The sequence below is a fragment of the Alligator sinensis genome, unplaced genomic scaffold (assembly GCF_000455745.1).
Source record: "Alligator sinensis unplaced genomic scaffold, ASM45574v1 scaffold406_2, whole genome shotgun sequence".
Lineage (NCBI taxonomy): Eukaryota > Metazoa > Chordata > Crocodylia > Alligatoridae > Alligator > Alligator sinensis.
In genome coordinates, this window is record NW_005842543.1 from 615,801 (window position 1) to 638,949 (window position 23,149).

A 23,149-nucleotide genomic window follows, 5' to 3' on the forward strand; every position below is an offset into this window, starting at 1 on the left:
CCGCCTCCATAGCAAGACAGGTTTCTTCAACATGCCTTGTCATATGTCACAATGCTACTGAGGGATGATTCAGTGCTTACAGCTCCCAGATATTGATGTTAATATCACATTTTTTCACATTGGTCTTCGAAGTATCCTTGAATCTCTTTGTTTGCCTGCCTCAAAAGCTATGACCGCTAGCTAGCTGGAAATACAGGACCTGTTTCAGGAGCTGGTTGTCAGGCATCTCTATTACATGTCTGGTCCAATGGAGCTGATGCTATATAATCATGGCTTCAATGTTGGTGGTGCTTGTGATGAAAGAGATTTTTAGTCCACTGGACAACTCCCCTGCCTGAGTTCTTATAGTTGTCATTTGAATACATAAGATGTTCTACAGACAAGGCTCTTTGGGTAAAATTAGTATCTTTTATTAGACCAACTCAAATAGTCAGGAAAAAAATTCTTCTTTGCAAGCTTTTGGGCACAAACACCCTTTGTCAGGCTGAGGAACCATCTGCAGTTGGTCTGTGCTCTTCCTGGATCTTCTACTGCACATGCATAGTAGTCAGTTCAGGGAAGATTATTCTATCAAGAGTGAGCTCTTGTCCTTTGCTGACATAAGTAACCAAGTTTTGCTGTGAAGCATGTGTAGTGGCCAGTATCCACCTGTTGAGTGCTGAGTGCAAGGTATGGTGCTATGTGCAATAGCGTGGTATAACGTGTGCACAGGCATTTGATTGGATAGGACATGGTATAAGTGAGTGTTTCATACAAAGTTTGACGATGGGAATTGTTGCAGACTGCATAAGGCAAGTGAGAATTTCACTGGACAGTATATGGTCTGAGTGTGTGTTTGATACAAAACTTGATGATGAACAGGCTGGAGCGTGAAGTGATTGGATGAGTAAGATGAAGTGATTTGGGGGTATAAGAGTCTGACTTTAGCCTGTGTGTTGAAGAAGGAGGAGGTTACTGCTCCAGAGAGAAAGATTCTGATCCGTGAGGTGTGCTGATTCTGTTACGGTCCTGGGTGGTAATGAAGTGAGCTCTTGGAGAATCTAACTTGGACATAGTTCTTCTCTAATCAAACCCTTGGTAATTTCTCTGCATGACATTCCTAGAGCCACAGAAATAATAGCTTGTGGTAAAGTACCACCCTGACACTAATACCACGATGGAGGTCTTAGTCTCTGCTTTCTGTTGGGGGAGCACAGAGAAATGAAGTTAAGGATCAGGACAGCAGAAGGGGTAGTGTACATTTACATTTGCCTGACAGTCTGAGTGAAGTATTTACCTGAATGATTTGATGCGACTATAAAAAGGTCTGGTGTATCTAAGCTCTGTAATAGCTGACCATTTGAGAAAGAAGAGGCTGTTTTGAATGAGAGAGGGAGCATGAATTTGTGAATCTGTGGGCCAGTGGCCAGGGTTGCGAAACAATTCCAGCTTATCTCTGTTCCTAGAATGAGAGTTGTTGCATGACTCTGGTATATGTTAATATAACTATTTCCTTTACTGTTCTATTCTGTTTTATAATTTGTATTTAATTATATCTAACAATATACTTACATTTGGTTTAATATATTTCTGTGAGTGTGTTTATTTTGTGAAAATTCTCATATAAAACCCAGTGGATATCCAGCCTCAGTTTTAACTCTTAGGTTACCTGGTTAAAACTTACGGCTCTTGACCATTTTGCCTGAGTATTTTAATTAGATGCCTGCCCACCCCAATATAAATTCATCTGTGGACTTTAGTTACAATATTGATGGGTTAACATTTGCTTGAGCCAAAATGCAGCCATTTGTTCTTCTGTCCTCCCAACTGATATGGAGGATTTTCCAAAGACATCATTAATAGTAATGTTTCAAAGCTTTCAGGTGTTTCTGATATGATAAAATCACAGAACCATAGAAAATCAGGGTTGGAAGGGATCCCAGGAGGTCATCTGGTCCAAGACCTGCTTAAAGCAGGACCAGCCTCAACTAGATCAGCCAAGGCTTTGCCTAGCTGGGTCTTAAAAACCTCCAAGGATGGAGATTCCACAGTCTCTGGGTAACTTGGTTCCAGTGACTTACTATTCTCCTTGTGAGACAGTTTTTCCTAATACCTAACTAAACTTCCCCTGCTGCAACTTGAGACCATTGCTCCTTGTTCTGTCATCTGCCATCACTGAGAACAATCTAGCTCCATCCTCTTCAGAACCACCCTTCAGGTAGTTGAAGGCTGCTGTTAAATCCCTTCTTCATCTTCCCTTCTCCAAACTAAATAAACCCAGTTTCCTCAGCCTCTCCTCAAAAGTCACATGCCCCAGCCCACTAAACATTTTTGTACTCCTCCACTGGATTCTCTCCAATTTGTCCACAACCTTCCTGTAGTGAGGGGCCCAAAACTGGACACAGTACCCCAGATGTGGCCTCACCAATGCCAAGAAAAGAATCGCTTCCCTCCCTGTGCTGGCAACGATCCTACTAATGCCTCCCAGTAGGCTGTTAGCCTTCTTCGCAATAAGGGCACACTGTTGGCTTATATTCAGCTTACAGTCCACTATAATGCCCACATCCTTTTCTGCAGAGCTGCTGCTGAGCCAATCAGCCCCCAGCCTGTACTGGTGCATGGGACAGTTCCGTCCTAAGTGTAGGACTTTGTACTTGTCCTCACTGCATGCTGGAGAATTCAATCATAGATACTCTGAGGGACCTGGGAGCTAGACTTTTTTTTTTTTTTTTAAAGGGATGTGGGGCTTAGGAGAAGAGTAGAGAAGGCTGCTAGAGGTCACAGACTGGATTATGTGGAAGCATTTCTAAAAGTTTGGAGCCAGGATTCCCTGCTGTCAAACTACCTCCTTCTCCCATCTGCATGCCTGTCACAGTCTGTCTCCAACTGCAGTTTTTAACTGGATTCTCAAGCCAGGAACCAGTAAACCGTGGTAGAGAGAACATGGGAGTTGAGGCCAGAAAAGAACTGCCACGGAGACCAGGGGCAAGTAGGCACAGGAAGTTAAATCTGAAAAAAGTGAGCCAGAAGAGGAAGATTAAGTTGTTCATGGCAGTGATGTTAGTTTGTGCAAGATACTATGGTTTATAGGCAGTTATATAATGATTATTACCAAAATAGGGAAAGGGGGAAGAATGAATAGGAAGAAAGCTGGTGCGTGATGAAGACTGGTGGGGAAGCGGTTAGAGCAAAAAATGCTTACCTTGTACAGGAAGTCAGTGCGTAACACTGGTGAGTGCATCTGTTCTTGCTACTAGAACATTAACATTAAAATGAAGTGTTCCACCCCATATCAACCAAAATTGGGGGAAGGAGAGGTGGGGGGGAAAAAAAAAAAATCACCAGACTGAGAGTGGTCAAGACTGAGATTTTGGAGCCATGGTGGCATCCTTGATCACATATATTTTTTAGGATTTTTTTTAATGAATATTATCAACATGATAAAACTACACTGAGAAAAATTCTGTTCTAACCCAACACATAAAACTATGTAGTTGATGGATTATTGATTCACTATACAAAGAATCAGTTACTGTATAGGCCATCATACTAAGGGTACTTACTAGTTTGCTTTTCTATTCAACAGAAAAGCAAAACACATCTTATTTTCTTTTCATACCAGCTGGAACTCAACTTATCATTGTGATAGTGGAATTTATTATATTATACCAAAAAGATATATCCCATCAGTGAGCATGCAAAACAAAAACCTTCATCAATTCTTAAAACTGTTAAATGAGTACAGAGTGCTTTTGTAACAGAAACAACCTATTCACATTTTGAAAACACCTGAAAGATGTGTAGATATTGTGGAGCTATAAGAGTAAAACAAAAAAAGAGCAAATAATATCCCTAAAATTACTAAAGTTCTCATTTTAAAAATGACTGTGAACATCTTGCTAAGTTATGTGACTGTAATTGGAGTAAATATGCTAAATAAATAAATAAATATCTAAAACTGTAGCAGGGCTTCCCTTCAGTCATTGCTTAAAGTAACAGAAAATGGACAAGACTTATTTCTGCCACAGTCCCAAGAAGTACAATGCATAGTTTTTTTAGCCAAGTCAAAGTAAAGATATCAGGATGAGTTTTCTTCAATATATTCCCCAAGTACCAGAAAAAACACAGAGTAACTCACGACTCCTATCAAACACAACAACGCTGTTAAAGTAATAGTTTTTGCTTTATGGGCTTGGTTGTATTCCTTTGTTCTACAAGTCTCCTAATCCTCATTTTTCTTCTATGGGTAAGAAAGATTTTGTTCCTCTCCTACAGTGCCTATAGACATGCTCGGGGGGGGGGGATTTTTAATTACAGCAGTTCCTGGAGAGAGACACTGATTAAAATGTCTCACCATCATGTGTATTAAGTGTCCCACATTTCAAAATGGCTGCAGGGATGCTTTAACTAAAGCTCATTCAACAAAACACAAGATGCTTACTACATGTAATAGTGAGGCTTACTGGAGCGTTCTAATTAGAATGCATTAGAGCATGTCTATAGGCATCCTTAAGGACTAGCCAGCCTAAGAACATTACACAAAAATTGTCCTACCCACCAGAGCAAACTAAAGCCCAGCTCATCCAAAATTCTGTTTGACAGTGGCCAGTGCCAGATGCTTGAGAAAAAGACCAAGAAACCCTGAAGTAGGTTGCTGTTTTGCCACTGAGATTCAGCTAGAGAAAACTTCTTTCCAGATAACTTTCTCCAAGGCAGGGAAGATCTATGCCTTTATATACAAGCCTCTAAAACCCTTCCCTGCTTGAATGTTACAGATATAGTTCCTTGTAAAAAGGTCAGATTCCCCCCACACATCATTTTGTAAGCTATGAGCCGTAAAAGCAGTTGTCTAGAAAGGAATCTTTTACAACAGAAACAGACCCATAGCTAAAAAAAACAAAACAAAACAAATCTACATTCTTAAGTTGGTATTTTATATGAATTAACTGAACTAGTCTTTCAGGGTTTTTATCCAATATAAAATCTCTTCCAAGCACCCTCAAAAGACAGTTAAATATCCGAATCTGTATTTCACCTTCGACTTGTCAAATCTTCCAAGTGTTTCCAGTAGCTTTAAAATTTGTATTCGTGTGTCTTCTTCACAGAAGAAAATCCATGAGGAGTTTCTACCATAGGTAGCAGAGAAGCTAACAAAAGAAAGAGTTTGGTTTACTACAAGATTGGCTTATGAGAAGGATACAAGTCTTATATACCTTATTAACTGGAAGTCAAGAACCCAGCAAGTTGGTCCCACTATCAGTTCATGCTAACACAGGATCACATACTATAACTTATATACAGAGCAACACAAAATAAATGTTCACAGAATCTGCCCTCAGTTCTTGATTATTTGCCTAGAATCTGCAGTTTCAACAAGAACCAGGAAGGAATGTGAATGCACAAAGAAATTAAATTAAAAGATCTCAGTGCTGGTAAGGCAAGGTTCTTTGGGTAGATGTGATATCTTTTATTAGACCAACTGAATAGTTAGAAAAACGTTCTTTGCAAGCTTTCAGGCACAAACACCCTTCTTCAGGCATTGGGAGACTCTATAACCTGCCTGACATCTAACAGACCAGTAACCTCCCTGTTAGCTGACCACTTGTTTTCCCTTCACACTTTTCCCTCCCTTCCTATCTCTACCCTTTATCTTCCAAACTTCCACTCATTTGCATCTTCACAGACTTCTTATTTACTTTAGCTTCCTTTCTACCTTGGAGAACTCGTAAAGTCAGCAAAGTCCCCAATGCCTGAAGAAGGGTGTTTGTGCCCGAAAGCTTGCAAAGAACTTTTCCCCAAGTACTCGGTCTAATAAAAAATATCACGTCTACCCAAAGAATCTTTCCTGCCTATATCCTTAGACCAACATGGCTATAACCAACAACCCAGTACTGGTAAATAACTTTCTTCCAGGGAGCCATGTTGTTGATCTAACACACACAGAGCAATAAACCTGGACGTGAGATTGGTACGTGACAGGTTTAGCAAAATCATTCTTACACTAACCCCTTGAAAATACATTTCCTTATTTTTCTGTAATTTGGTTGTAAAATACATAGGTTGAAGGGGTTTTCTTTCATTGGGTTTCAGCCAGCTAATCACAATGCATGATCTTTAATGCTGGGGGAGGTTCTTTCCAGTTAGTTTCCAATTCTCCCCAGCTAAGTTCTCTTCTGTACCATAAACAAACAAAACTATTAGCCATGAAATGATTCCCTAATTCTAAAACAGATGGGCTCTTTATTGTCCTTCCTCTGAAATAACTTGCTTTCTGGATAGCATCCATCTTGGTTGAACCAAACCACAGGAAAGAAAACAATTATTTGGTAAGGAAAACTCTTGTGAGCAACACAAATATCAGAGTTCTTTCTGATCATAAGTAGGAGTGAAAACAAATCAAAAGTGTAAAAAATGAACAAATACAGGCAAAATGGCTGACAAAGGTATTAGTTATATTTGATAACAAACCTCATGAGCATCTCTAAGCTCTTGCTTGCCAGATAAACAGTCCAGATGTTATCAAATGTGGTGACAATAGCTCTTAGACAACTTACGGGAAAAGCACCAGTGGCTGCCTCGTACACTTTCGCCAGATTCCATCTAAAACCTAGCATATTCCTATAAATAAACCCTTGGTTTGGGCTACTTGGGCTACCATGGTCTACTTCCTGCTTCTGTAGGACATGGTCCTTTTTAGATATCACAATCTAGAATGCCTCATGTTGGCAAAAAAGATCAGCTCATTGGTCTACCTATCAAAGAAACAGGCATTATAAATATACTTTTCTGAGCCATTAATTTTAGTCCAACAAACACAAGAGAAGTTTGTATAAATTCTGGAAGAGAAAGTTCATACAGTAAGGGACTACTAGACCTGAAGGGAGGCACTCCAATGCCAAGACCATGAGTTCAATATAAAAAAAAAAAAAAAAAATCTAGAAAGCCAGAGTGGAAGTTCCTTTAAAAACCCTGAATCCCAGAGAGAAATCGCAGAGGCCTCTAAGGGCACCAAGAGATACTCAGAGAATTGGGCACAAAACCCTGCGGAAATCCATTCACTAAGCAGGATTTCAATATATTAATGGAGATTGCTTTAAACCTGCACCAAGATTTTTTAAAAATCCACAAAAAAACCAAACCATGCCTTCATAATACGCTAAGAGTTTCCTTTCCCCACACCTCAACTTCCTACAATGAGGGCAACTGTTGCTGAAACACATTAAGTTCCTCTGACATGTTTCCTGGTACCAGGAGGCTTGTACCTTGAAGGAGAAGTTCTTAAAATAGCAGCTGAAATCACATGAATCAGGAAACAAAAAACCTGTGAACTCTACCTTGTAAAGCCATTCAAAGGAAGAATCATAAGTGGTGGAAGGCTTTATTCAACACTATAAATCAAAAGACCTGAGGGAAAGCATTGTTCACAAAAATAAATCAACTGAGAACACATCCTAGCTGCATCTATGTGCCACAGAACTGACTGGCCTTTTTCCACCTGCCTGCTTTCTCAGCTCACTTGATTTAAACAAAATTAAACATAACAAGCCTCAGGATATGCATATAATTTTATTCAATTTCTATGCTATACATGTTCTGATATTACACTCAATATTTTATCTGATCATCATTTAGAAGTACATTAAAGGATATGATTACATCTATCATGCGCACTTCATTCTCTCATCCATCTTCATCCCAGAGAAGGGTATGTACTGAGAAGTTATTTAAAAAAAAACAATAATAATGTACAATCTGCAGTGTAATAGTAGCCAAAAAAAGGTCTCAGATTTATATATTGTACTCGGAGGGGAAAATGTACTTCAGTTTTGTGGTTGTTGTTGGCTCTTTTGGGACTATATTCCACAGACCTGGAATAGCTATGACGAGGTAACGTTTACCTCTGCAGTAGCCAACTTTACTCTGCCTAAGTGGAACTGCTGGCTGTAATTCTGATTCTGAACCTTTAAGCCATCTGTTTGTTATTTTGGACCTTGAAGATAATGAGTATTATTACAGTAAGTATCATTATACTGCTTACATTCCTATAGGGATTATGTTAACTCATTACACTGCATCTACGTCACATCCTCAAGGTTGGGACAGTATATTTTACTTGTCATGTCAAGTGTCAAGCATGTGTTAATTCTGGTATGAATACTAATGAAAAAGCACTAAATGATTCCAGGTTTTGGCAATTACATTGAAACCTCTCACTCACAGGATCTACTCTCCAGACTGGATCTCCCTGCTGTGCTCCAAGAAGAGGATCTCATTTGGGTGCAGGGATTGGGTCACCCCCTGTACGTTTCCTTTTTCATGTCCTTGTGACATGGTATTTAGCAGAATTCACAGATTTTGTTGTAGGGCTTCTGCTATGGACCCCCTTCATCTATGACTGTAGGACCACGCCTAGTTAAGTCACAAGCTGCCACACCTCTCTGTGTTGATCTAGCTCTGGGCTTAATCCAAAGGCTACAGAAAAGAACAGTCAGGACAAGGATAAGGGAAGCTAAATCAGCCTCAGACATCCTGGTCACCCTCCTATAGGTACTCCAAACAACACTGGGTACCTATACACATGTCAGATGTCTGCTCCAACACATGCTAATTAGCACATTAGCACACTCAATGTTAATCAAGTTTGCTGAAGCATGATAATTAATTAGCATGTTCCAGCAGCCTCTGGGTCAAAGTGGCTGGGGACACTTTAACTAACGCTTGTTCAAAAAGAGTTAGTTAAAGTTCCCCCGCCACCACTTCAAAGCGCAGGGACACTGAATACATGTGATGGTGTAGGCAGTTTAATTACAGCTGCTCTCTACCCTCTCCACCTCAAATCACGTGTAAAGATGCCCATTACAATCAGTTTCCCTCCCCTACAAATAACCTCAGGCAGATACTCAAGACTTTGCTTGGAACTTTAAACACTCAAGATTGGGTTTAAAAACTTGGGCCAACTGCAGATAAATTGAAACAGCTAGGAGAGCGTGGAGATCTTGTTACTTCTGAAAGGCAGAGAAAAGCATAATCAGAAACAAAAATACTTTATAACAAGCAGGTGGCCTGCTGCTCTCTGAGACAGACAGATGTGGGTCCCAAGCCTGCAGGGATAAAGCATATTACTGAACAAGAGGCAGCATCAAGCACTAGGCTCCATCACCCTTACCAAGAAGAGATAAGAAAGAGAGTCCTAAAGGGCTCTGGGGGGAATCATAGCTGGCTTCCTTTCCACTGAGCCATGCAGGGGAAGTAAAAAATTATAATGATAAATTCAGGAATCTTCTTTCCATGGAGCAGTCCCCAAGGAACAAAAACATGAATTATGAGAAAGGAAAGTTCAGGAAAACAGATGAAATGCAACTGGATCTGAACTGCTTGTAAGTGAAAAAATTAGCAACTGCTAGCAGGATCATCTAAGATATGCTGTATTTTGTGATAAAGATGAAGGTTTATACTACCGATCAAAACAACTATGAATGTAAAAAAACCAAACAAAAAACCATCTTGTCGTCTCCACTACATTTGCTTAATTATTTCAATAACATACCTTTTAAAGTCTCTAAATAATCTAAATACTTGCAAAATTCTGTATGCACATACAATATGCTAAGAAAAATTAAATCCCAAACTATATTTAAAATATATACATATGCTTTCTACCCATCTTCTTTTTCCTTTTACCAGAGAGTTCTGTTTTAACACCTTGATACGCAGTCCCACTTTCTCCAACTGCCTTGCTTAAGCAAGTCAGTCATAACAAGTCAACTTGTATGATAATTTTTCTTACATACCAGCTTTCCAGCAAGAAATGGTAATACTTGAACAGTGGCAGATTCTTACATTCAGGGATTATACACAAGGGGATCCTTTTACATAACTCCAAGCATAACACAGATTGGAAGACGACAAACGTTACACCTGACTCTGGGCTCTGATGAGGACAGCAATGGAGAATATACAGTAATTATATTCATAAAGGGAAATGAGAGGGTATAATAGGAAAAAATTCAGAAGCTCTAACTGGTAAGGATGTTCAAGAAAGCATAATATCAAAAGATAAAACTTAATTTAAAAACAGGTAGGTAAGAATTCATCCTACAGAGAGGATGAAACTCACCACCTGGCTAACAGCCTAACAAGATATATTCTCCGAGCCAATTAGCAATTCACTTACAAGTAAGGTTCTATATGCAAAACCCTTCCAGATGCAGATGCCATTTATTTTGGAGATCTCACAACAAGAACTCTGCTTCCTTCAAGTACAGTGATTACAAAATTCTTTGGTTTTAGAAGCTACTCACCAATCCTGGAACCAGAACAGCAAATTCTGATTCCTTTGGAATACACTCTAAAATCTAATTAAGATTATGCAGGCCTGTAATCCTCTGGCACTCAGATCATTAACTGGGCTCTCCTGTGTTTTAAAACGTAATCAGCTTGCATCTCTTTAAGGGTAAAACAGATACTGCCAACCCAAGTGGATCAGCTGTGGTGGGTGCCCACTTTATTGGGTGAAACACATCACCTTTTATCCCACGTTGGGAAGGGGTCAGAGGCAGGAGAAACAATGTCTTCCCAGGGTGCACACTATAGGGCCCCTCAAGCCCTCAAAGTACCCAGGGCAGCTGGAAAGTGCAAGCAGCTCCAGATTGCCCTACTCCCCCGCCACAGAGCAAACGGTTGTATGCCACAATGAAACTACACTATTTTACACTACCTTTTTTCCCCACAGTGACTGATGTGGTGTAACAAAAAGATTAGGGACATCTATTTGCTCACCAGTTTTGACTCCCTAAAAATGTTTATGGCAGCACAAATGTGATGTGATATCTGTTTCTATCTTAAGAGGTGGTGTTTTATTGGCCCTTAAGGTTAGGAAAGGGCTGTTTTGCACATTATGCAAAATCCATCCAGATAGGAGTGTGTAAACAGGTGAACCCCTCACCTCCATCACTTGTAAAGCAGCACAGACGCAATGGATTTATGGTCCAAACTCACGCCCTTGTCCAGATGCGCAATGGCTATTAAAGTAGCTTATGTGCCTGGGAAAGGACTGTTATTCACAAATATAAACCTTAGTCTACTCTTGAGCTACTAGGGCTTCTTATACATCTCATCCTACCTTTCTCAGCTCAGAAAGACTGCTATCCTTTTCTTGAATTGTCATAAGACCCATCTGGTTCCATGACCACAGAAAGTCAAAAAAAGACACCCCTGTACCGTTATACTGTACATAAGTAGCACCAACTATAAAATTAGTTTATTTGAGATTTACCTTGATATTTTACCAGTACAATAAACACTACAGTCTCTAATATATATCAGCAACCATATAAGTCGCCATGGCATGCATTAAACTAAGTTGTGACATAACAAAGATTAAAGTCAACTAAATGAGGTGATAAAAAAATAAAATGAGCCATTTCATTTGTCAGAAGAACAGCTTTATTACAACTGAAAAGTTTGGTTTAGCAAAAATGAGTATATACTATGTAGAGCTCTCAGAATATCAGCATAATATATTTACTTTGAGCCAGTTCATGTCTCTAGTACATAATCCAGTGACATACAGAACTCCTGGAGGAAGTTAACTTCTACATTAATTCATTTTTCAGTTCCCATTACATTTGAAATAACAACTGTATTTGATCTACTGTAGCTTAACACTAAATTGTTTTGGAAAACTATCTTTAGGAAACATCTGTAATTCTAATCAAATGCAAGAAAATTAACAGCTGAAACTTTAGCTTCATATTGTTACAACCAAACAAAATAAAAATAAAAAGGAGATTAAAGCTGTTTGAATGTTTATATATACAAATGCATTAAAGCATAGCTAAAATTTTCAGAAAATTTTACACTTACTCTGGTATTAATGGGAGTATGGTCCATGCACCTTCATGCCTGTCCATCTGATGAATAAGTAGAACTCTAGGTAATTCCTGTAAGAAAAACAAAAATATTTACAGCAGACATCTTTACAATGTATTTGCTAATTTTGAAAGAATTCTTGTTAAAAGACTATTTCGTTTTCAGTTCTTTTTATATTTCTTACTTGCAAATGGATTAGCAAATTAAACAAGTAAGCGGATACTATGAAAGTATGCATCTCACGTTAGAGAAAGAGCTTCTTGACATTCTTAATTTCTAAACTTATCCCTTGACTTTAAAATTAATGCACCTCTGAACTCTATAAACCTCCTTACTACAAGCACACAGTATCTCCAAGCTTCAAATACCAGGGAAAAAAATGAATATCATTGTAAAGCTCAATTGTATCCACCAAATATTTATTAGCTACCTTCAGAATAATATTTTAAATGTTTATGTTAATAAGCATATAAATAAAACTATTTTAAAAACCAAACTAAAGCCAAAAAGACCCAGCTTGAAAAAGATCCAGAACTTCCCTTAAAATTGCAGTTATTCCCATCAATGGATATTCCAAGTCTTATACAGATTTCAGTCATCTGGTATTTTATTGTTAATATGATATAAGAATTCCCACCATGCTTTGCCATGGTATGTTTTTATGAATGTCTCACACACTCTCCTAGGGGGTTAATAGGTAAGAAAGTAAAAAGCCAAATATCTTTCTTCACTTAGGTAAGTTAGTATTATATCCAGATTCTGCATAGATGGTGAGTCTGGCAGAGTAACAAATAGACAATAATCAAATTTAGTGGTCTTACACTAGGAGGAAAGGACGAACATGATCAGCAATTATTGGCAAAAGGTACCAGGTAAATGACAATGTAAAAAGGTAACAAGTATGTACCCGCCGGGCCTCATACATCTTGCCTCGGGCTTCCTTGCTCCGAGAGCTTACCGGTACTCGCCTAGCCGTCGCAGGTGGCCTTCCAGGAGGCTCTTCCACATGCCGCAGCCTGCCCCTTCTCACCTGCCATGACTTGAATCTTTCAGTGGGTGGAGCTTCGTGTAGCGCGGTTACCCTTGTCAGTCACCTGCATCATAGATGTCTTCTGCGAGGCTGCTCCTCCTCCCCTGCACCTCGCCCTTTACCCAGCCCAGCCGGTCTTGGCTGTTTCCGTGGTTGCCTGAATATTTCCCAAGATACTCTACCAACGAGCTCACCCCTCGCTCTAGCTCCCTGCTGTCACGACCTCAGCCCCTTCTAATCCAGGGAAACACAAAACACCCTTCAAAACTCAAATAAAAACTCAATGGGCCTCAAGAGAGGCATAACCCTGCCCCTATTACGTTTCCTTGTGGAGCCAGTAGCTTCTCTCCCCTTCCGCTTAGTGACTGGGTCACCTGCCTGTGGCTTGGTTCTGTGGCCCTCTCTCCGTCTATCTCAAGTTCTTGTCACCCCTTGTCCGGTATCCCACCGGTGTGACCCTATCTCTGGATCTCCTGGGGCCGTGCCCCTCTTTCTGGGGTTTGCCCCGAACTGCAGCCCTCTCTCCGGGCCTTCTCTGGTTTGCAGCCCTCTCTCCGGGTCTCCCCCAGACCGCAGCCCTCTCTCTGGGTCTCCCCCAGACCACAGCCCTCTCTCCAGGTCTTCTTCAGTCCGTTGACCCCTCTGCGCCACCGGAGCTCTTACTGCTCTCTCTCCCGGCTCACCCGCCGCTGTCGTGCTGTCCTCGGACGTTGGCTCGTCCCTGGGTTTGTTTAATTCCCTCTGGTAAGCACCAGCAGTCAGCTCCGGCATTCCGCACCTCCAGCTGACTCCACCGGCCAGGCTCCCTCCCGGCAACCATGTGCGCGCCCCTGCTCCTTTTCGCCGCCGGCCCTTTTATCTCTGCCAGCTGGCAATTAGGAGTGATGTCATCTGCCAACCGTAGGTGACTTAAGGCATCGTCCAGGCCACGCGCGAGCTTCTCCTGCCGTCCCTGCTCTTCCTCGCATCCTGTGGTGAGTAAGTTAATTTTTTTGTTTTTCCTCCTCTCCGTTCCACCCCCTGCCCCTGGCTCTGGGGCTCCTTCCATAGGCCCAGGAGTCTCCCCAGTCTTTCTCCGCCTGTGACAAAGTATTAGGGGTGTGCAAAGCAGGCCCTATTTCATTAGGATTTGGCCCAAATCAGGGATAGCGATTCGATTCGTTGATTCGGATCACTGTCCCTGATTCAATTCGGCCGAATCCAAATCTGAAGATTCGATGCTGATTTGAAGAATCAGTGATCTGGACATAGACACAGTTTAAATGTTTTTTCTACATACCTCAAGGTGCCAGGCGGCTCATGAACACTGCAATGCTGGAGTACATGGAGTGTCCCACAGAAGCACGGGGGGCTCCCACCGCACTCCGCAGCAGACCCGGAAGTGCAACAGAAGCACTTCTGGTCTACTTCCAGATCTTCCAGGGAGCACGCTGGGGGGCCCCCCTGCGCCCCCCTGGCTTGGAGACTGGTGCCTCCTGTGTCTGGCGAGGGGGGCACCCAAGGTCCCCCCACAGCCAACTACCAAGCCAGGGGGGTGTCAAGGGGCCCCAGTGCACTCCCCGGCAGATCCATAAATGGACCGGAAGTATTTCCGGTCCACTTCCAGGTTCGCCACCAAGCACATGGCGGGGCCCCCCGTGCTCCTGTGGGACACTCCATGAGTCCCAGCACTGCAGCAATCATGAGCTGTGCTGGTACCTCAAGGTATGTAGAAAAAACTTTTAAAGTTGTGTCTATGTCTGAATCTCCATATCTTTCCAAATTGATTTGGAGGGTTCCAATTTGATTCAGAAAGATTAAAGGGGCCTCTAATTCGATTCGGATTTGGAGATTCGGCCATGAATCAGGCAGAATCTCCACCGAATCAAAATCAGGGACCAAAGCTTCAGACAGCCCTAACAAGCACTCCATTTCTGCTGGGAGAATGGCTGCTCTCATGGTAAAAACTGCAAGCGTACAGCATCCATGCCATTTTTTTCCCAGGGGAAATATGCCTCTCTCCAGGAGAATGATCTTCTAGGTGTTAACTTGGAAGATGCTCCTTGTGAGAAAAAGTCTCTCACAAGAGTTAACACTTGTACACTCCCCTCTTGGTCTGGTCCAGGAGAGAAAGGAGCAGCAGAAATTGCTCCCCACCTCTTCCCCAAGCCAGGGACTGCCTGGTTTGGAGAAGACTGGTCTGGAAAGGAAGGGAAGCAGCAGCCACTACTTCCTACTTCTTCCCCAAACTGGGGACTACCTAATGTGGGGAAGAGGTAGTGGGCTTTGCCACACAGTTCCCTCCACTCCTAGGGACTGCAGGTGCCAGCTTTTAATGTGCTGCACATGGAGGAGCCTACTCCTAGACGGCACATTCAAAGCTGGTGCCACAGGCCTGTTGAGATCCCCAATCTGGGAAGCACATAAGGAGACTTTGCCCTTTTACTCCAGTCCCATGTACAGGGAGATGTGGAGAAGGTTCTGCTCCCCATGAATCAAACATTTCCACCACTAGAAATGAATGCTTGTTCAAGGCATGAATAAAGCGGTGCAATCACATTCTCTTGCCCCAAAAGCTCTCACCTGTGAAGTGTCAGTGAACAAGAATAGAGGAAAAAAGACTTTCCCTCACATTGCTCTGAGGCTCCTCTGCTCAAGGAAATAGAGAAATTTGATTCTAGTATTGTATATACTTAATATGAACCATCTTTTATAGGCTCTCTCTTTCTCCTTCTAAAACCAGAAAACATTGGGGACACTATCTTCCTTCTACTTACCTCCAAAAGTACAGCAACACTACTCCACTCCTAATACTCAAACACTGCAGACACTGCCTTTGTTCCATCAAAAAAATGTTTTCTGAGAGACAAAGTGCAAGTAAACAGGCATCCATGCCTCTTGTCATGCCACAAATGATCGAAACTCTGGCTGCAATAACAGGTGGTAACAATTTGTGCTGCTTTTTGGGGCAGACCTCCATTTGATTTATGGGAAGAAAGCACAAGCAGCCCACAGCTGCCTCCATTCTCCAGCTGCCCTAATTAGGGACTCCCAGGACTTCTGGCGCCTGATCATGTACACCATGGGAACTCCCCTGCATGGAAACACCTCCTGCATTTCCCCACTTGCAGAGGCATGCCCCAGGAATCCCCCAACACTTCCAAGCTGCAGCACTCTGGGCCAAGATGTAGCACCTGGGGCCACTGTCCCACAGGATCAGGCCCCTGGAGCCTTGGGAGCAGAAGAGCCTAACCCTGGGGAACAAACGGGAATGTGTGGTTTTACTGATACATACTAGCATAGCTGCTGCCATGTCAAAAAATGACATGTTTCTAGCCAAACGGGGTGTATCTACATGAGACACTTTACTGCACAGCAGACTAATCTACCGCACGGTAAAGCATAACTATGTATATATGCGCACCATTTACAGTGCAGTAAATTAGTCTACTGTGCAGTTAGCTACTACTTGTAAATACAGGTAGTAAATTGCCCAGTAGATACTATGCAGTAGTGCATGTGTAGTAGTGCCCTGGGACCAAATTTGCTCCTGGTCAGCCCCAACACCAAGGTTCCAGCACTGCTTAGTTCCTGGCTCCCACCCAGGAGCCAGAAGCCAAGCAGCACTGGGACAAGGTAGCTCTGCCCCCTGCCCCTCCGCCCTCCACAATGCTGCTCAGCTCCCAGCTCCCCACAGGAACTTGGAGCTGAGCAGCTCTGGGACTGGGGGGTTCTCTGTTTCCTCGTACAGCTGGGGACTAGCCAGGAGCTTCCAGCCAGCCCCAGGCTGGCTTGGGATTTCCCTGAGCAGCTGGGGACTGTCCCAGAAGCAGGACAGCTTCCAGTCAGCCCCAGCTCCGTGGCAAAATCCCTGCCCCGCGAGGGGCTGGCTGGCAGCTGCCCCAGAAACAGAACAGCTCCTGACAAGCCCCCAGGAGCTGTTCCCATGTCCATGGGGCTGGGAGAGCTCTGCAGTGGCAGCTGTCTCCCAGCCCCAGGCACATCAGGACCCCTCCCAATGTGTACAGAGCAGAAACAGCTGCCACTGCAGCCAGCAGAACTCTCTTGGTCCTGTGGGTATGGGGACTGGCCCAGTGCTCCCTGCCAGCCCCCAGGCTAGCACCCCAGGGAGCCTGGAGCTCCCTCTAACTGCTGTAGGGGGCCACAGCAGAGTAGGAACAACCTCGTACTGGACTGCTCCCAACAGGGAGCGTGAGTAGACATGCTCCCAGGGAAGGCTTACTGCATAGTTAGTATTTTACTGTTATTTATAGAAACTCTTCTAGCACAGTATGTACATTTCTCAACCACAGAATAGCTCTCTCTCATTCACCATGTGTCTAGTAGAATTCCTCACTTTACCTACTCTATTCTTTACTGTGAACACAGAAAAAAGAATTTCATAATTATTTCAGTTTTTAACTGAAAATTCTTGGGAAGGGCCAGACAGTCAAGGTTCCAGTGAGTGCAGAGCAATTTATAAGCCATCTGGGAATGGTATGTATATCCAAACAGACTCTTTCCCTGATTTCTGAAACTAATTATGTGAGTAATTCACAGCATGTTATTTCCCTTGCTTAATTTTTCTCAACCAGTATGTTTCAGTTAGCAAAGCACACTTGCCTGACTGCACATTATACTTAACACATGCCAAGTTTAACGTTTTAAATTTGAATGTTTTTTGGCATTATCAGAGTACAAATAAAAAAAAATTAAACATTTTAATGCTTATTAAACTGTTTTCCCTGCCTCTTTAGAAATCAAAAGCAACTCTATTGATTTTTTTCCCTCAATTTTTTAAAAACGTCTGCTCTTCCTCAAGCAGCATAACACACTTTAGTCGACAATATATCAGGCACTGCGCACCAATATCTAGGAAGTAATTTAAAATATACATTGACAAGAGAAACAACAAATGTGTGAAGTGATTAAGTAAAAGTCTTCAAAGCAATTTATAATCATTAAAATCTTATTTTATAAATTACTAGATTAGAGATTTAATAGATGTTAATTGTCAGACTAGATTTTAAACCATAATTGAAAACAATTGGCAGAGTTCCTTCCTACACTAATATATATAACACATCCTAAGTAATTGCTATATGCTACTGCGTATCTATGAGATATAATACAAATTATGATAACTGGACTTCAACTACAAGTCAATGATCTAGACTTTCTAGACTGTCATGAAGCCTTATACAATACTATAGAAAACATAGCAACACCACACCAGAAAGGGCTTCCTGAGTCATCAAATGCATTCCCCTGCTTTGATCACCATCAAATCCCTTTCATAAATGTAACAAGCCTTATCTTAAAACTACGCAGATTTTCATTCCTACTACTTCTATCTGGAAAGCAGGTCCAGATTCTTGTTTCTGTGATGTTCAGACACTTTTTTTAATTTCCAGTTTAAATGTATTCATAACCAGTTTATACAAATTTGCATTTTGTTCTTTGGCTTAAGTAACTCTTTTCCCACCTTGGTAGTCACTGCCTTGGTATGTTCTTAGAGTGAAGTCTTATCCCCATTTCAGAGTTCACTTTGCTAGGCTGAACAAACCAAGCAGTTTCAGTGTCCCACTCTGAATATATACGCATTCATTTCTTTGACAGAAGAGAGTTACTGAATACATCTAAAAGCCTTCCTTAAATTTTCCTTTAAAAGACATGTGATATTGTAGACCTCTAAAGGATTTCTGACATGGTGAAAAGATAATGCAAGTCTTCTAGCTGTAAACTCAAAAGGTCAGTCAATATAATGGGAATTAATACTGTCAAATGCTATGTTAGCATGAAATCCTTTTTATGCTAGAAAAATATATTCACTGAAGAACACAACATACATTTAGGATGATGCTAATTTTAAATCTTTTAAAGGCACAAGTACTGAGAAACATCAGGTTGCTAATCATAAGTAGCAAAAAACAAACAAGAGCCAAACCATTCCCCGCTTCCAAATTTTACCTCTTCAAATAAGAAATTATTTATAATACTTTTCTCCATGAAAGTATTATTATAAACATATTTTATTTTGACTAAACACGTCAATTGAATTATTCATCAAATGGATACTCTCCATTTGTACTTTTATGATATGCAGGATCCAAAAATGATGTCCATAAAATCAAAAGGTATTAATAAAAATTACATTTAGTATTTGTATCTTTCCCTTTCAATTTACATTAGAAACTTTGTACATAATACACTACTAGCAAGAAGAAAATTATTTTGTTAAGTCTCTCTGTGACCAAGTACAACAATGGTAAATGGTGCTATTTAAAAAAATACCTACTTCTCATACACTTGGGTATATAATTTTGAAAAAGGAATAGATTGTTTGGAAATATTACATGCAATTGTACATAAAGATCATGGAAAGATCTTAACAATATTCTGCTTCCATAAATCAAGAAAATGATGCTGTGCATTAGTCTGCCCTAGACAATCTTAGATTAAAAAGACAAGATGGGAGTATAGACCTCTCCACCACAGTAATCACTGAAATTTTAGAAAAGCTAACACAGTCGTAAGTGTAACAGGAGCTAAGAGGCAAAATAGAAAACAAAATTCTGTGAAAAAGAATCAAAGGAGCTCTTTTGAGATCCAAAAAAAGATTTTCACTATGTGTGGACCTTAGATTTGGAGTCACCCTTCTGTGGATCAATCCTGTACTATCAAAATGGGTGGGAGTTTTGACAATGATTCTAGGGAATCAAAGCCACAGAAACTGCAACTGACTGTCTAGACCTCAGCATGCACATGGATCTTCACAGAGTTCAGTGGAGTTATATACAGCTACAACAGTCACTCTTTACAATCCACTTGCATTCAGCAAGTCATCCCCCATGATTTTATTTTTCACTTTATTGGTATAACACCACATTTTCTTGAATTCCAGTAAAGAGAAAGTTCTGGAATAAGTCACAAAATGAATATTTCTAAAACAAGAAATTTCATTAATGTCCCATATTTTTCATTAATATACAAAGAAACTAAATTTTAACAGCAGAAAACGTTTTGCCTCCATGTCCTTCTTTACACAATACTGCTCTAGTAACCATAAGAGCAAAAAGTTAAATATAAATCTCTAAATTCAAAAATATATTTTTGAAAAATATACAGTTTTACAAGTGGAGACTCTAAGGAGCAAAAGCACATAAACATTTCTAATTCCTTTTGACTTTCTTTGCTCTGCAATTTTTAGGTGGCTGAAATGCAGGGTTTAATCTTAAGTGACTATATTGTGATTTTTACTTGCAATATCAAGAATTGGGTTTTCAATTTAATAAAGGTATTAATTCTTGTGCTTGCTTGCATTCTGAACTAGTTTAAAATGCTAATTCTAGATCATCTCATTATTAGAATTACCGAAGTGCCAACAATATACTTATGCCTGTATGAGGGAAAATTAGCAGTCATCCTCCCAATCCAAAAAAAATGGCAAACCAAACAACTTCTCTAGATGCATACACTGGAAAGTCCAGAAGTAGGATTGATTTTGAGATATATGCATATTTTTGTATGTTCACTTGTTCTGGGCATTATAGAAGAATCTAATAATTAAAGATTCAAATATAAGTACAGGATCAGGCTCTTAAAAAGACACCTATCAGAACTGATTTCCAAGACCTCCTAATATGACTTCATATATTTAATCCATTTTGCTCCAGCTGTTTTTTGCATCTCAATATGAGAACAACAGTCTTCCAGTAAATAAGGAAATAATCAGTGAATCTAGAGATGACTGAAAAGACCAATGTTTGACTGCAGACACAAAATAGTTCCAGGAGGAAGAAGTGAATCCTGATGATGTTGCGTCATGGCTCTTTTCTTTTGTTTCTCCTGTCTACCCACCTCCATAGCAAGGCAAGTTTTGCTCAACATGATCAATGCCTTCTACGTCACAGTGCCACTGGGGACAATTCAGTGCTCGAGTTTCCCAAGTATTGATGTTAATATTACATTTCTTCAGATTGGCCTTCAAGGTGTCCTTGAATCTCTTCTTTTGCCCACCTCAAAAATGACAACCATCGGTGAGTTGGGAATATAGGACACATTTCAGGAGCTGATTAAAGAGGACATGTCATAAGGGTGCCTGATAAGAGAGCTGGTGCTGTATGAAATGTGGCTTTAATGCTGGTGGTGTCTGCTTGAGCCAAAATCCCAGTGTTCTTTCTTCTGTCCTTCCAACTGATATGTAGAATTTTCTGAAGACAATGCCAATGATAATGTTTCTGATATGTCATCCAAGTCTCATATGCAACCAGAGGGTAAGGATGACAACAGCTGGGTAGACCAGAAGTTTGGTTTTTTTCCTGATGTCATGCTCAAAGACATGATTTCAGAAACGTCCAAAAGCAGCCCCGCCAGACTATCCAGTGTTAAACATCGTTGTCTATACTTACTTTTAGGGAAAGCTGGCTACTTAGGTAGGGAAAATGCTCAACATCCTTCACAGGTTGGCCTCTAATTTAATATGTGGAGGAGCAACTAGTTGGTTTGGGGAGGGGGAAGTGGGGGCTAAGTGGGGGAAGGGGAAAGGCGGAGGGTTGGTAAAGTTTTGGTGAAGTAGACAGCAAGCCCAAATATTTTATATGCTTCACAGAAGCAGTCAAGAATCACCTGAAGCTCTTCAACTGAGCAGCCACACACAACACAATCATTAGCATACTGAAGATCAGTAATGGGAGTGTTGGTTACTTTGGATATGGAATATAACTGGGTAAGGTTAAAGAGATTTCTTTCCATGTGATACTAGATGCTGACTACAGATGGAAGTCTAATCAGCAAAGAGATGTGAAAGAGTGGCAAAACAGACGGAGAAGACTGTTGGTGCAATCCCATATCCATGATTGACTCCAGTTCTAACAGCGAAAGGGTTCATTTATGAGCCACTGGTTAAGAACGCTTCTGTCATGGCACTGTGAAGAAGTCTGATGATGATGACACTTTTGGGTGAACACCCAAGTCTCAGCAGGATCTGCAAGAGGGTCTCTCTCTGTCGATTAAATCAAAGGCCTTAGTCAGGTCAATGAAGGCCACGGTGTTGCTTGGAGCACTTCTCTTGCAGCCGTCTAGCAACAAAGATCATATCTACTGTTCCTCTGAGTGGTTTCAAACCACATCCGGACCGGGATAGAATCTCCTCAGAAAGGAAGGTGAGTCATATCTTACCAGCTATGAACAGGTGTGAAAAGCCACAATAATTGCTGCAATCAGATCCACCACTTCTTGAATCTGGGAAAAATTCTGACATTTCTCAAGTCACAGGGAATCTACTCATGTTTCCAGATTATCATAACAACATAAATTGGAGAGAGAGCTTTTTTCCATCTTCCTTATAAATTTCAGCTGGTGTTCCATCAGGAGCATGTGCTGCTTTGTTGTTGTTCTGTCTAATGGCTTTGAAGACTTCTTGGTAAGTTGGTGAATCTGCAACGTAGTCCTTAACACTAAGGTCCTTCATCAACAAGCAATTGGGCAGCACTCTCAGCTCCAGTACTTCAAATGCATAGTGAGACTTCAGAGAGTGTTGAGTATTTCCCATACCTCAGAAGCCATCTGTCATAGAAGGCTGACATCAACAAAGAAATCCAACATTTCTGCAAATATGCAAGTGCAGCCTTTGGACACTTGAGGAAATTGGTGTTCAAAGATCATGACATCAGATCTGAAATCAAGATCATGGTTTATCAAGCAGCCGCGATTCACACCTTGCTGTTTGGAGCCAAGATGTGGACAACGTACAGAAGACACGTTGGAGAAATACCATCAATGATGTCTGGAAATCCAGTGGGAAGATAAATGGACCAACATCAGCATTCTCTCGCAAGCAACCACCATGAGCATTGAGGTGATGATCAGCCAACATCAACTTCACTGGGGCAGCCACATCATCTGGATGTCTAATTCCAGATACCCAAAGCAAGTTTTATCCTCCCAATTAAATCAAGGTGTACACTCAAGAGGAGGACAGAGGAAGCACACCAAGGAAGAAATCAGGGCAACCTCACAGTATTAAAGGGGTCTCACACAGGCTGATTTGCTCCAGCACATACCCCGCCCCAGTCACCTCTGGCTGGAGATGATCGCTGTCAGCAACATCTTTCAAGTACTCAATATTGAGCCTCTTCCTTGGTTGCTTCTTTTGTCTACATTGTTTTAAGACTATACAAATGGACATGATGGAACATATAAACCAGGCTTGTCCAACATGTGGCCCGCCAAGCCATTTTATCTGGCCCGTGGTGGGGGCCACAGGGGTGCCGCGGGGGGCAACACCAC

General features: G+C 41.2%; 1 protein-coding gene across 1 annotated transcript in view; it reads right to left on the bottom strand.

The window, feature by feature from the left end:
• B3GLCT (beta 3-glucosyltransferase) overlaps nucleotides 1–23,149 on the bottom strand; it is a 125,493-nt gene that overhangs the window by 62,782 nt on the left and 39,562 nt on the right. The window contains exons 5-6 of the mRNA XM_025213641.1: nucleotides 11,845–11,921; nucleotides 5,015–5,126 (exon numbers count right to left, since the gene is read on the bottom strand). Of these exons, the coding sequence (XP_025069426.1) occupies nucleotides 5,015–5,126; nucleotides 11,845–11,891 (159 nt within the window). The 5' untranslated portion in view covers nucleotides 11,892–11,921. The remainder of the gene's footprint in view (nucleotides 1–5,014; nucleotides 5,127–11,844; nucleotides 11,922–23,149) is intronic.